Genomic DNA, 14682 nt, shown 5'->3' on the forward strand with positions numbered 1-14682 from the left:
TACAACTTGTTGCATTATACCGATAATATACCGTGCTGAGCACGATGCCTGCATGTGGTGGCCCTTAAACGTTTGTAGAGACTATAGGGGAATGGTAAATGTCAAATGATGCATTAGTAGATACCAGAAACACCAAATAGCATGATCGAGCTATAGGTCAAACATCTTTTGTAGGGGTGGATAGACGTTAAACATGGTACCGACCCCAGGAGAAAGGAGAGACTCCTGACTATCACCTGTTCCCTCTACCTTCTCCATTTGCTCGCAAGGATCAAGGCCTGGCCTTCCCTCAAGCTCTTTTAAGCCTGGTTCAACTTCTTTTGAGTCCTCAGTGTGGGCCAGAGGCATGTTTCTTAGCGGTGTGGGGCAGTAACACAAACACAACCCCGGGCTCAAACCTCCTTTCTGCCACTTATGAACTCAGTGATTTGAGGTAAATTATTTAATCTCTCTCAGAAGTTTCCAAATCTGTAAAATAGAAATAATTTTCCAGTTGCTTGGGAGGATTAGATAAGATTAAGCACTTGCCATGTAGTAGGGGCTCAATAAATGTTAGTCTTATTCCTTTTTTCTTCTTGTTTTTACCTGTCATTTTGGAGAGGTAGCATGGCGTGACACAGTGGTTCTCAAACCAAGCTGCCTATTAGCATCCATCACCTGGGAGAATTTTGAAATGAAAGGAAGCTCTGGTGCCATCCCCCAGAGAGTCTGATTCGCCAAGCCTGGTCCATTGCCGTGTTGTTGTCATCGTCTTTAATGGTCTCTAGATGTTTCTAGTGTGGACACTTGTCTAGCAAGGAGGGCCAAGTCGACTGCTCACCAGCAACTCCCATGCACTTGTCTGAGGCTCATTTCCTCAAGTTAGTTTGTTGTGAGAATTCAACTAATCAGTGTATGTAAAAGTTGCAGAACATAGTGTCTGATGCATAGGTTTTTCAAGGATGTGAAAGAGAAAGCATAATAAGGAAAAAAATCAGTAAAGAATGACCTGTTAAGAGTTGCCCCAAGATGCAATGTAACAACTTGAACTTAAGGTTCCATGTCTCGCATGGACTGTGCCTGGCTCTCTTCCCACATCTATTCTGTAGCTGCGTTCATTGAGATAGAGGAGTTGGTATGTCCAGTGTCAATCAGGTTGTTGTTATGAAGCCAAATCAAAGTCCAATGCCTGTTTGTGGCCTGTCCTCACACTCTTATGCAGATAACCTGATGTTGAATGACCTTGCCTCTATCGCACGGATTTTTTTTTCTCTCAGTAGTTAAGCTGCAAGCAATCAATGAGAGAATGATCCACAAACAGATAGGCATTGTACACAGCACCATTTCAAGAGCAGTCTGTTTCTCTGGCTTCGATAGTCTCTAAAAATAATAGATCTGTAGGTAGCTTATTTCCCTTCTCTTTCCAAAGATGATAGTAAATCATTAGACCAGATTTTTCTCCATCTTCTTCTGAAGTTCTATTTAAAAGGGCTCTCATCGAAGTTCAATTGGAATTTGAAGTAGGAAACAGAAACTGCAAAGGAAACTTAAAAAGCTGGACATTTTAATTTCTCCATTAAATACAATAAAATTAAAATGAGGGCAGGGCTGCTGCTACCCCAGTCAAATAATGCCTTTTTCCATAAATGTTTAAGAACACTCGTTTCACCACTGATTCGAGTACGGTAAACTCAGTCAACAGGGATTTGTTGGCTGATTGATAAAACATCACCAGGATCATTTCGAGTTTTACTTAGAGGTAAAACATTTTCTAGTTACCATGGTCTTGCCATGACCACCCTATAAGGTTATCTTATAGTGCAGTCTACTGAACTACACCTCTGGAATTTCTTGAATATAATGCATTCTCAAGATATCATATATTTAAATAGTTGATAATGTTGTTAGCCTTATTTCACTATCTTAAGCAGTAACTTTAAAACTGCACTGTAGTTATTCTGTAGTTATTCTCCTGTCTCCACTGCCCCCGACCCCACATACACATACTTTTGCCCTCACGGCTGCTCGCCTCTCTCGTCTTCAGACAGCTGGCTTGGAAGCGTCCTTAATCTTTGGCTCAAGGAGTCTAAACCTGGCTCTTCTGGTGCTTTATGTTACCAGGACTGAGATTCCTGTTGGGGCATCATCAGGATGTGCCTTGGGTGTGCCTTGGCATTCGAGCTTGGCACTCCAACTCATATTTGTGGTTTCTCGCTTTTCTAACCCTCTATCAAACCTTTCTGTGGATTCTAAGAAAATATCCCATCCTCCGAAGCCTATTTCTAAGGCAATGGTCTCGGGAGAGGAAGGCCAGGCCTTGATCCTCGTGAGCGAATGGAGAAGGTGGAGGGAATGGGTGATAGTCAGGAGTCTCTCCTTTTTCCTGGGGGCGGTACCATGTTTAACGTCTATCCACCTCTGCAAAAGATGTTTGGCCTATAGTTCGATCATGCTATTTGGTGTTTATGGTATTTACTAATGCATTGTTTGACAACATTTACCATTCCCCTATAGTCTCTACAAACGTTTAAGGGCCACCACATGCAGGCATAGTGCTCAGCACTGGAAATACATAGACATGGTACTTGCCCCTACCCCAACAAAGTTATGGCCATATGATTTCCCTGGTATGTCATCATCATCATCATCATCATCATCATCATCATCATCATCATCATCTCTTGGTCTTCTCCAGCCCCTCCGTCTATTCCTTCTCAGCTTCCAAATACCTCATTCTCCTCTGCCTGATCCTTAGTGCTGGCCCCCCCAGAGATCCAGCATAGTCTTCTTTCTCTACACACTCTCCCTCGGGCAACTGAATTCACACCCAGGACTTTCAATACCACTTTAGATAGATGACTTCCACTTTTGTATTTCTGGATGGACACTTGTAATCACAGGTTGGTATTTCTAACTGCTTTTTAGATATCACCATTCAGTGGCCCCACAGATACCTTAATTTCAAAACGTTCAAACCTTATACTCACTACCTTCCCAACAAATCTGTTTCCTCCCCTGCCCCCCCCCCTTTTCTTTCCTGGGCCAGTGAATGGTGCTATCATTCTCTCACCCACTGGAGATAGGTCTCTCCTTCATAACTCAAAGCGAATCGGTTACAACTTAACCTTCACTCTACCTCCTAGATGCTTTTGAGATTTGTCCCCTTCATTCCTTTTCTATTGCCATGGCTCTAGTTGAGACTTCTTGTTTGTCTTCTAGAATGCAGAGCATTGCCGCATTGTTCTAGCCAATTTAATCCTACATATAGTCTTCCGTGCAAATTTTTCTAAAATTTAAACCCTTCCATATCACTTCCCTGCTAACAATCATCCAATTGTTATTAGAAGAGTTACCTCTTTGTTTATTGGTAAAGTTCAAATCCTTAGGATGATTACAAAGCACTTTCCAATCTGGTCCCTGTCTATGTTTCCAGGTTAATCTCCAGCAATGTTCCACCACAAAGCCAATCTTCTAGCTCCCCGGGGCAATTTATCTGCTTATTTATTACTAAATATGCCTGCTTTGTCTGGAATGTCCTTTCTTTCTTGCTCACCTGGAGAAAGCCCATTTAGTCATCTTCGAGACCCAGCTCATGTCTCTTTCTCTCTAACAAGCCAAGTGGGCCTTTTCCCTCATATTCTTAGAGGTCCCCAGGGAGTGCTGCTATAATAATACTTTCCACAATGTATTATTTATTGTTTCTCCCTCCAGACTGTATTCCTTGGAGGCAGGTATCAATGTCTGTCTTATTTATTTTTGAATCTCCCAGTCCTAACACCTAGCATTCAATAAATGTTTGTTGAATAAATAAAACATCGATGCCTGAGTGAAAAATAAAAATGAAATAAATTTACTAAATTTTATTCTTAAAGTGCAAAAGTAACTCAAGTAAGTCCACTTATGTATCCCTCTCTATGTCTTACAGAGATCACTGACACAAGGCACCAGCCATGAAGGTGGGGAAGGAGCCTCCGGCTTGAAACCGGTTCTATGATATTTGGAAACTTAAAGCCTCTTTTCTTGAACTAGGAAGGAACACAGCAGGGTTTTACTTGAAAAAAAATTTTTTTTTACCTGCTTTCGCTCGTTTGCAATTTTTCCTAATCTTAACTACTTTAAGATTATCTAGTCACCCTCAATAAAAATTAGTAATTGCCACCAAATAAATTAAAGATGAGAAAACTAAAAATAAATGTAGAAACTAGAAGAAACTATTAATGAAGATCAAAGTGGGCTGTGTATCTAAATGAATTTCGCTGACTGATGAGGGGGACGGGTTAATAAAGATGTTAATAGTAACTCCCCAGGAGCTTTCGGCAGCGCTCTATAAGTGCAACAGTAATGAGCCCAGTTGAGGTTCAGAGACTTGGTGAACACCAGTGGCTTCATTAGCGGGAGCAAGGGGGGTCGGGTCTGCTGGAGTCTCAGGGTAGAAACTCCACTGACAGTACATTCCAGAAACATGTCGCCAAGCTCATAGATTCTAAAGATTCTAAAAGCAAGTGTGGGTGGAAGGACGTAATCATTTAGAAACGGACGTGGAAAAGTGTTATTAGCTGGTCCCCAGTCAAGGTCATTATTTTATTGCCAAGTCATTATATGCCGCTTGATAGTTGGAAGGCAACATGGAATACTGTTAGAGCACTACCTTGGAGTCCAATGGGTCTGGATATTCTGGGTCACCCCTTTCTTGGTAGGTGACCTAGGCATGACACCTACCCCCCTCAGCTTCAGCTCTCCCATCTATAAAGTTTGGATGACGACATTGCCCCTATCTGATAGGGCCATTTGAATCAACGTAGAATAATGTATGTAATTGAGCACTAACTATGAGCACAAACTCACAGTTAGCGCTCAGTGAACAGTAGTTATTATTACCTAGTAATAAAGTGAATGAAAACTTACATGTGCTTTCTTGGCAAAGCAGGCAGACAGGACTATTAAGAGTCCTAGAGGATACAATTGGAACTAGAACCCAGGTTCTCTAACTCTTAGTCATTGATTTCATTTAACTCCTAGTCATTGATTTAACAAATAATTAGTGGCTATTATGCGCCACTTAGGGGGTATATGTAAAATACCAGAAACACTAAAAGTGGTCAGGCTTGCTCTGTTCCATCATGACATGTTTTGGGTGAAATCATCAGTGATAATATTATCGCTATGTGTGATTTGGTAGCCCTTACTGGGTGTGCATTATGTAGCATGTAGATAATGACGGTTGTCCCAGGGAAGAGGCCTGTGGCCACAGAGTTGGCAGGCATCTCGCAGCCATTTGGGAGGGGGAAGCGAGTGGAGTCTCCTTCAGCAGAGACGGCCTGAGCAAGCTGTCAGACTGACTCAGGAGTTCGAAAGCTGCAGTTCAGCTCTTAGGGTGTGTGAATTCAGATAATGTTTAGGTCCAAATAAGCAAAAACAAAACTTAGTTTTAGAGCTGGGAGGTGTGGCTGACATCCAGAAAAAAGCCAAGAATGCAACATAAAGAAACAGGCATAGCATCAGTTCTCACACATCTGCCACTGAGTCTGAACCTTGGCAAGTCTCTGAGCAGCTGAGTGAACTTCTACGCTGTGTAAAAAGCAGAATGGGAACTAACTTTTGCTGAGCGCCTACTAAAAGTTAGGCACCATGTGTGGTGATGGATGTTAACCCATTGTGGTGATTCTTTCATAATATATACATGTACCAAATCATTATGTTGTATACCTAAAACTAATACAATGGTATATGTCAATTATATCTCAAAAAAAAAAAAATGTTAGGTACCATGGCAGACGCAGTTCAATAATTTTATTTATTTCTCAGAACCATCCTACAAAATGAGACAGAAGGTCATGACATAGTTAATGGAAGGACTGACCCATCTCCAATGTAGGAAATTCTGAGTGGACCTGGAAGAAAGCCTCCACTCCCTCGTGTAAAATCATGTTACTCCCACCAGCATGGACCCTGGCAGGCAGTGGTAAGGATTAGCAATTATGTGTGTCCGTGCCTGGCACACAGAGAACACTTTTTCAATGATAGGATTGCTCCCATTTTGCAGATTAAGGAACTGGGAAATAAGTAACTTCTTTGAGTGCCCCCAGGTAGTACAAAGTAGAACTTTGACTTGCTTTTCCATTTAAGAGTTGATGCTCACAGTTAAAACCTCTCTTATCAATATCTTTCCCCTTAGTTCAGCCCACTGAATAACTCCCTTGGCTAACAGCTCATGTGACTGAGCGAATGCTGATGCCAATGACAACAAACGCATGAAGACATGCTAGGAACTCTTTGAGCCCAAATCACGGTAGCTCTGTATCATCTCAACAGGGACAAGGAACATTTTAGATTTTAATCATCATCTGTCCTGTGGTGGTGTCAGATGAAGTGAAGCTCTCACACTGGATTTCAGGTCAAAATAAAACATTCTAAAGGAAAGGCTGGATTGCCCTATTTTAATGCTGTCTGATATCAGCATTCCTGTTATTTCCCGTCCCTGTTATTTCTTGCTTCCACCTGGTGGTCAAAAGTTGAAAAGGCAGGTGTCCTGAAAATAAGTGTCGGTGGGATCCACTTGCCTATGGTTTATAGTACATCTGAGTCCGGGTCCCTGCAGGGCTTTTCGTACCCCGTTCCTGCCTTTTGATTTCCACTAAGTTCCTCCAGTGGAAAAATCTTTCCATGTGCAGCGTTCTTTCCTGGGGCTAAAAGAACCGGGATAATCCTGGATGCTTCCCTGCAGCTGAGCTCATGTCACAATTCAGGCATGATTTTCAGCAGATATTTCTTTAAAAGTCTGAAGGCCTCTGTGGACTCTATTCCCTTCTCGATGCGGACAAGCATCAAAGAGACAGGAATAAGATGCTTTGCACGCACATCAGGAACTAATTGCCAATTTGGCAAATGCATTGACTAATGTCACGCACTGTTATTTCTAAATCCTCTCCTGTCCTTGACCCCAGTATCTAGATATAAACTTGGAACCATTAGTGGAGAAGGATAAAGTCTTTTGGTGCCTCAAATGGAATTGAGAGGGATTTAAACTCAGCGCTTTTGAGTGTGGTGAAATGAACCCAGCAGTACATTAATGCTAGGATTTGAGCTCACACAGCGTGAGCGCTTTCAAAAACCCTGTTTAAGGAAGCAAACAGAGCCACGACAGACCTTTTCAGTGGAGCAAAAGGAGCTGGATGAAACAATCAATGACACATTAAAAACCACAACTGTGCTGCAATCATGTGGGCAGAAAAAAAAAAGTTTTTCTTTATCACGGGATCTTTGCATCTAATGAGATGGTGACTGGACAACCTCCAGAGTTGTAAGGCCTCTGTTTACTTTAGTAGAGAAATGTCTAAATATTTAGTTGATTCTCTTAAAAGCCTCACATGATTCTGTAGCAAACTCATCTCTAACATACGATCTTATTAGCTCTTGATTGCCATTGGAAAATCTATTTAAAGGAAATGTGGGGAAAAAAAGGTCAGAAGATGTTTCCATTGAAAGCACCAATGTTAACTTATTTTTTCTCTCAAAATTAACTATTTTTAATGTCTTCCAAATACTTAGTTTAGAACCAACACCTTGCCAGTTAAGACCTTCTCTTAATTTATTCTAAATTGTTCTCTGCTTCTTACATGCTTTATTCCTATCAGTTCCAGTTGGACCCAAAGTGCCTGATGCTTAAAAGGGGAGGTACACTCCTGGGTGCAGTTTCTTGGGGGCAGGACTAAGACGGCAAGGGAACTTTGTAAAAATGTCTAGAGGGGTCCACCCTTTCAATTCACACTACTGTCTTGTATTAGCAGATTTTAGCCAAGACAATATCCAGTTTGCTCTAAGCTTCAGGGATCCTGTGTGCTACAAACCCAGTGCATTGCAGGTATAGCATCGATTGGGACTTTCACCTTTTTTAGACTTTCTGATAGTAGAATCCTCTCTCTAGCATGCTGTCCTATTATCACATCCTGTAGACTCTTATTAAAGATTACCAAAACTTCTCCCCTCCCCCCACTGCAGGAGGCCAGCACAGCCCAGTTCCCCTCCAGTTTGATTAATGTGTCTTGGCTAATTGTGTGAAAGATGGCAGGCCTTTAGCAAGTGTGACCAGCTTATTGTTCAGCCAATCACAGGCGCCTCGGTTAGCATGTGAAAAGGGGGTATGTTGCTGGGGGAGGGTGAGTGTTCTGGCGGCTGAGTCAAAGGAGGAGCATTTTGGGGGGTCACAGAGCAACACCCACTTCTTTGAGGGGATGTTACTATGCTCTACTAAACCTGTAAACCTCTTACTCAAAGCACTTTTTTCTCCTCCCTCTTTTTTCAAGGAGATCTTTTTTTCCCATGGTGCAAGCAGGCAAGACCCTGGCTACTCTGCAGATGGAGTTCACGTTCCAGGGTTTTTAATATTTCACTTTTATATTTCTGTTAGAGAATGATCCTGCTGAGAGTCTGGGAATCTGTGCTCGTCAGAACCCCCTCACCGACACTTGGATATATTGCTCTGAAAGCTATCCCAGGAGAAAAGATTAAACAACAACAACAAAAAAGGCCTACTTTTCAAAGCCTACTTCTCAATCTGCCCACATCAAAATAAGACAACTGGCCCTTTGAAGTAGAGGACACAGAGTTCTCAACCAGCTTGCTTAAAGTGGGGGTTGGGGGTGGGGAATGGGAGAGAAGAAAAGAAGGAAGGAAGGAGGGAAGGAAGGAAAGAAGGAAAGAAAGGCCAGTCTAAAATTATATACCTCTCTTAGGTTGCCCAGATTTAATCGGGCCCAAGAGTCTGAATTGATTGCTAGAAAACCTACAACCCTGCTCACCAGCACCCCAAGATAACAGGCACCTACCTGCTCAGAGAATCTGTTCAGCTGAGTCAGGTTTTGTTTGGTTTGGTTTTAACTTTTACAAAGATAAATTGTGTTGTCCTCCTAGACAAAGTCCAGACTTGGCCTAGTAATGGCAGAGTGGCCAGAGATGGACACTGGATGATCCTCCCAAGTTCTGAGCTCTCTGGATCCTTCAAAATTATTGTACCAGATGAATTCAAAGTTTAGGGGCTCTTACTACTTCTTAGAATGAAAAGGAAAGGAATGGAAATTTAATCCAGAATGGTGTTAACAGCTCTGCTCTGACGTTTTTCTGGCTCCCATCCCTTCTTCTGTTCTCTTAATCATTGGAGTTCAAGGGTAAGGAAGCAGGAGCAGCAGCTCAGGGGCGGGGCTGGGTGAGTAGGGTAGCTCACAGTCACTTCTTGATTCACATAAAGGGATATTCCTGGAACATAGATGTGGATGACCCTTTTAAAACATAGTCCTTAGGACTGAGTTATCAATAGTACTGACCCTGTGCCCAAGATATGCTGGACTTTTAAGATGTGTAAATATGGGGTTAGACATCTTGGCTGTGGCGAAGGTTACAATTCCCTTCCTTCCATAAACTTAGCCCATAGGTACATACTGCTCAAGCTCATGAAAGCAGGGCTCACAAATGAGAACTCCACTAATAAGGAGAGCTGGTGAAGGGGTGTGGATGAATAAACACAAACCCAAGCTATTAAAGACCCAAGAATGGACCATATCCATCTGTGCAGACCCAGCATATAACACAGTGCCTGGTGGATAGTAGGTGCTTAAAATTTTTTGATTCATTTGAATTAAATTGAATCCTTACTAGAAAAACAATGCAAAGTATGAACCCTATTGATGTTGTACCTGGAGACTTCTCTTCATAAATAAAAAATTGCACATTACTTTGAAATGACAGCAAAATGAAAAATGCAACATATTCCTCACTGTTTTATTGGAACCTAGTTACCTTATTTAGTACAGAATCTGGCAGGGAAGCATTTTAGCCAAGTTTCTATCATTACTGTTCTCATCGAGACATTCTGTATTAAGCAACTGCTTATTGCCTGAACCAACCTGAAACCCAACTGTTTGAAATTTGGGGGAACAGCATGAGCTCGCCGTGGCATTTTTGTATTACTATTATCCAAACTGTTTTCTACAACCCATCTGTAACCCTAAACTGCTAGCATTCATTTTAGGAAGCTGAGGGGTCCCATTTTCACTTGGAGAAGAGAGTGGGTAGGGAAAGATATAGGCAGGGTAGGAAAAGATTGGAGCCAGGTTCTCCTAGAAACCATGGCAAGTGGAGATAGGACCTATTGCAGACTGGATCATGTTCTCCACAAGAAGCTTCTTCTTTTTTCTATCTTAGACAAAAGGGAAAAGGAAAAGGAAAGCCCCGTGGCCAGACAGCAGCATTTTTCTCAGGTGCTTAATTAGCAAAATAGAAATGCTGAACTATTTGTAAATGACCCAAAAGTCATTTAGCAATCACAAGGGTATTCTCATAGTAGCCGAAATGATTTTACAGTAAGTCTTTAGCTTGCTGTAAGGGTTCCATAATCCTGATAAGTTCGAGATACCTGATCCCTATGTATAGCTGCTCAAAAAAAAAAAAAATATTAGATGCTGGAGAAGAGAAGAAAAAAAAAATCCTTAGTCTCCTATGTCTTTTGTTTTGCTCTTTAATCACCTTTCTAATTCTTCTACAGTTTCATGCTTTCATAAAACCCCTCCAGGATAATCTCATACTAAAGTTTGTAATGACAACAATTGGGGGAAAATTCGTTTTTACTAATGGGACGATGTAAGAATATAAAGACTAGAAAATGTGACTCAGGCCACATTTACCCTAATCTTGTCCTTATCTGTATATATACACCTCCCGTTTAATCCTGCCAGCATGAGTCCAGCTTTGCTATGGCCATTCCTTGCTTCTCCAGCCTCTAGTACATTCCCTCACCCTATAACTCACTGTCTGTCTCCTCCCTTTTGTCTCAACATCCTTAATGTGACAACTGGGAAATCTGTCCCCTCAGCTTTGGCCTTGGGACCATATCTCAAAGACTTCTCCCATGGGCAACACTTTCAATACTTCCAAATCCACCCTAGGAGCCAGTCGTAGAGGACCAAATATGTGACAGAAAATGACCAAGTATCAGGTCTAGAGGTAAGTGGGTGAACTCTTATATAATCTAGAGACAACTTACTTGGCTTACCCCAGGTCTAATGAGCCCAGTGAGCCTCTATTTCCCCTCTGTTGTATTAGCATATAAGCCAACGATAGTCCTGGGGCTCAAAAGTGAGACTATTTTTGAGTTATTTCTCTAAGATGTTGGGTATTTGGAAACCGATGTGGACTCCATAGTAACAGTCATTTGAAATTCTTATTTAGTTTACTACTTGTGTTTTACGGAGTTGGGGAATTGATCTAACCTCCAGCACTATTTCAGTGTCCTCCTCATAAAAGGGTTAGTCGGGGAATGATATGAATCCAAAAATTTGTCTAGACCTATCTTTGCTGTTGAGTTAATAATAAAAGAAGGACATACTGCATAGCCAAATCTTTCACACTGCTAATTCTCAGAGCATTCAGAAACTCAAATCGGTATTACCTGGATTGTAGTTAGGTAGTTTGGAAACTCCAGGCCAAGTATCCTCTGTAGGGACTCCCAACACCTATATAAAGTCAAAGACAAAGAAAAATGAGGGAGAAGACGAGGTGGATGAAGCAAGTGTGAAGGCCAGAAGGACAGATCAGGGAGCATTAGGGAAGAGTCAGACATAGGTCATATTACACCATAGCAAAACTAAGTATATTCCTACGTTCCCGTGATGGCTAATTTTATGTGTCGACTTGCCCAGAAAGCTCGTAAAACATTATTTCTGGAAGTCTTTCCAGAAGAGGTCAGTATTTAAATCAATAGACTGAGTAGAGATCCATCCTCATCCATGTGTACAGGCATCATCCAAATCACTGAGGGCTCAAACAGAACGAAAAAGTAAAGGAAGGGCAACTTCTCGCTTTCTCTTCTTGAACTAAAATGTCCATCATCTCCTGACATCAGATATCAGTGATTCTGGTTCTCGGGCCTTCAGATTCTGGGACTTACTACTAGCAGCCCCCTCAATTCTCAGGCCTTTGACCTCAGACTGAATAATACCACTGGCTTTTCTGGTTCTCCAGCTTGCAGATGGCTTATCTCAGCCTCCATAATTGCAGGAGCCAATTCCCATAATAAATCTTTTACATATCTCTGTATATCCTATTGATTCTGTTTACCTGGAGAATCCTAATATAGGTTCTGAGTCTGTGTTTTCACTAACTTACTTGTTATTCTGAGGCAGATCGTACAGCCTTGCTTAAAGTCATATTCTTATCATTAAATACTTATTGCATGACCACTATACATTAAGATGCTACGTTAGAAATTGGGGATATAAAGAAGCAGGAATGACTGTCCCTTTGCCTTACATCAGATGAATATACATCTGTATATATTCATCTCGACAGCTTAAATTATGCCTCAGCATGGGCATTCAGCTGTTCTGAGATGAGCTCAAATTAAAAAGAGTTCAGATTACTGACATTTAGGCAGTGGGATGTTGGCTAAAAATGACGCCATACCTAACTCTAGTACTTTTACCCAAGTCATCTCATCTGCTTGTTTTTCTGTGGCCAGCCGCTTGGAATATGGTACTGGTTTTTAACTGGGGGATTGTAATAGTAACAACATTACTTGAAGAATTGCTCACTTATACTTTGGATTACTAAACTGAAGCTCTAGTTTTGAATTAATATGAAAACGAAAGTCTTTTGGAGCACAGTCAAAACATTTCAGATTTTGGGTGGTGCTGTTTCTGCGAGTTCCCATATAGGTATCATCTTACCATTCTTTTAAAATAATCATAACAGCCCTATGTCAGTTAGTTTGAGAGCTAGAATAATGTTGTTTTTGTAAAATGTTAGTAGTTTTTCTTACACCACTACAATATAACTCTTCTTAGAAGTATATCTCTATGTAACTCTTTTTAGAAGCATCTCTTGTAGAAAGAGTCTAGTGAATCCATTTGTAAAATGCTAGATACAGATGCTAGGCCAATTGTTAATGGCAGGAAGTCAATTGACTGATAATAAGGAACTTCTGCCCAACAACTGACTCATACTAATCAATGAGGAATCCAGAATCTTAATATTTACCAGCTCGCTGACTAAGACTCTGGCTGAGGGATACTCTGTAGTGCCTGTTATGCTTGTCCTCAAACAATAGATACTGAAGTGCTATTTTCCCTCATAATATTAATTTAAAAAATCATGCCATCCAGTAAAATCTTTCTTTGATCCATTCTCTAAACAAACTGGAAAGCTCCTGAGAGGATTATAGGCTCTTCTTACCAACCACCCTGAGCCTGAGGAAACACTAGGAATCCTGGAATCCATGTTGAAAAACCGAATGGACTAATTCTTTTGTAGGTGAGGGCCAGAGGATGGGTAGCTAATTCCTCTTTTGTAATGTACCATCTTAGGTATTTGCACAAGAAGTGCATGTAAGCAAGTGGGTGTGATTCACATATACCCATACATCTTCGTTGACTGACAAAGCACAATGAGAAGAAGGCAAAGATAATAAAGAGAAAGCAATACAGGAAATAAATAACTACCGCATCCATATTTTTTCTAAGGTGAATGTTACCAGAATTGTTGGTTATTTTGTATTATGTTTAATTAAAGCCAACAAAATGGATACCAATAATTTTTAAATATTATGCTAAACGTTTTAAGCTTGAGATTTTAAAAGTTTAAACAAAAATTCAATGTCTTTTATTTGGAAATTTGATGCTCAGTTTCTACTTGAAAGTTATTGAATTTGTTTTCACTTGAGAAAATTACTAAATCTCCATTTAACTGTCTGGGAAACTGAAAACCAAAAATTGTTGATTTACTCCCTCCCTGAAGGCTCTTAAAAGGCAGCTAATAAGTGCTGTATTTGAAACCACAGTGGGCTGCAGGGGCCATTTTCTGCCTTTGTTGGAATGGAAACTGAATACATTTTGATTAATGGATTTAAAGTCTGCAGAGTTCATTTTATTCTGATTTTAGAACCACACTTATTGAAAGAATTAGATGTCTAAAAAATTGATCGGAAAGCAGTTATTCATATGTGAACACACACACACACACACACACACACACACACGCACACACACACAGTTATTTTACAAAAATGGTAAAAGAAGAATTAAGGACTTCTCATTATGTCTTTATTCCTAAGAGTGAGATCTCAGGAAAATTTAGGGGAAGACTGTAGTTAGAGGTTAGGAGATTTAGAATGGACACATTGCTTTCATAGAAGTCATTCCTATACCCAGTGTCACAGAACTAGAAATCGATTTCTTATTTTCATTTGTGTAGACCACATTTAGTAAAAACAAATTCAGGAGCTGTATGTAATGCTTAAATTTCTAACCTGCTTGAGATGTAGTAGTGCTAAAGATAACACTCTGCTGAATATGGTGGCTTTTTCACTTTGTCCTCAGAGTGTGGAACTACAGACATGATAACAAAACTATGGTTTCTACCTCCTCTGAAAGGATTGGGGGAAAATGAAATATAGTGAATCTGATTTCCTGGTGCCCTTAAAGTATGGCTAATCAATATGGAAGGAACTATCTCTTTGATCAAATTGAAAGTCAACAATGAGCTATCCAAGTTGACAAACTTGAGAAATAACTACCTGGGAAGGGGAGGAATCTAATAAACAGAGAAGAATATTATGGTTTAAAATGATAGGAGCTACAATATTCTCTTTACACTTTGTTTAAAGAAGTCACAATTTCATGGAGTCAGAAAATCAAATACAGGTGGTCCCCAACTTAC

The 14682-nt window shown here is 40.6% G+C and overlaps 1 protein-coding gene across 2 annotated transcripts in view; it reads right to left on the reverse strand.

Annotated features, from left to right (window-relative positions):
* The window catches only part of CDK15 (cyclin dependent kinase 15), an 84981-nt gene that overhangs the window by 23379 nt on the left and 46920 nt on the right, over positions 1–14682 (reverse strand). For both annotated transcript variants that reach the window (XM_011369146.1, XM_011369144.2), the window contains exon 10: positions 11420–11483. In XM_011369146.1, coding sequence (XP_011367448.1) covers positions 11420–11483 — 64 coding nt within the window. The remainder of the gene's footprint in view (positions 1–11419; positions 11484–14682) is intronic.

Source organism: Pteropus vampyrus, unplaced genomic scaffold, assembly GCF_000151845.1.
Source record: "Pteropus vampyrus isolate Shadow unplaced genomic scaffold, Pvam_2.0 Scaffold146, whole genome shotgun sequence".
Classification (NCBI taxonomy): domain Eukaryota; kingdom Metazoa; phylum Chordata; class Mammalia; order Chiroptera; family Pteropodidae; genus Pteropus; species Pteropus vampyrus.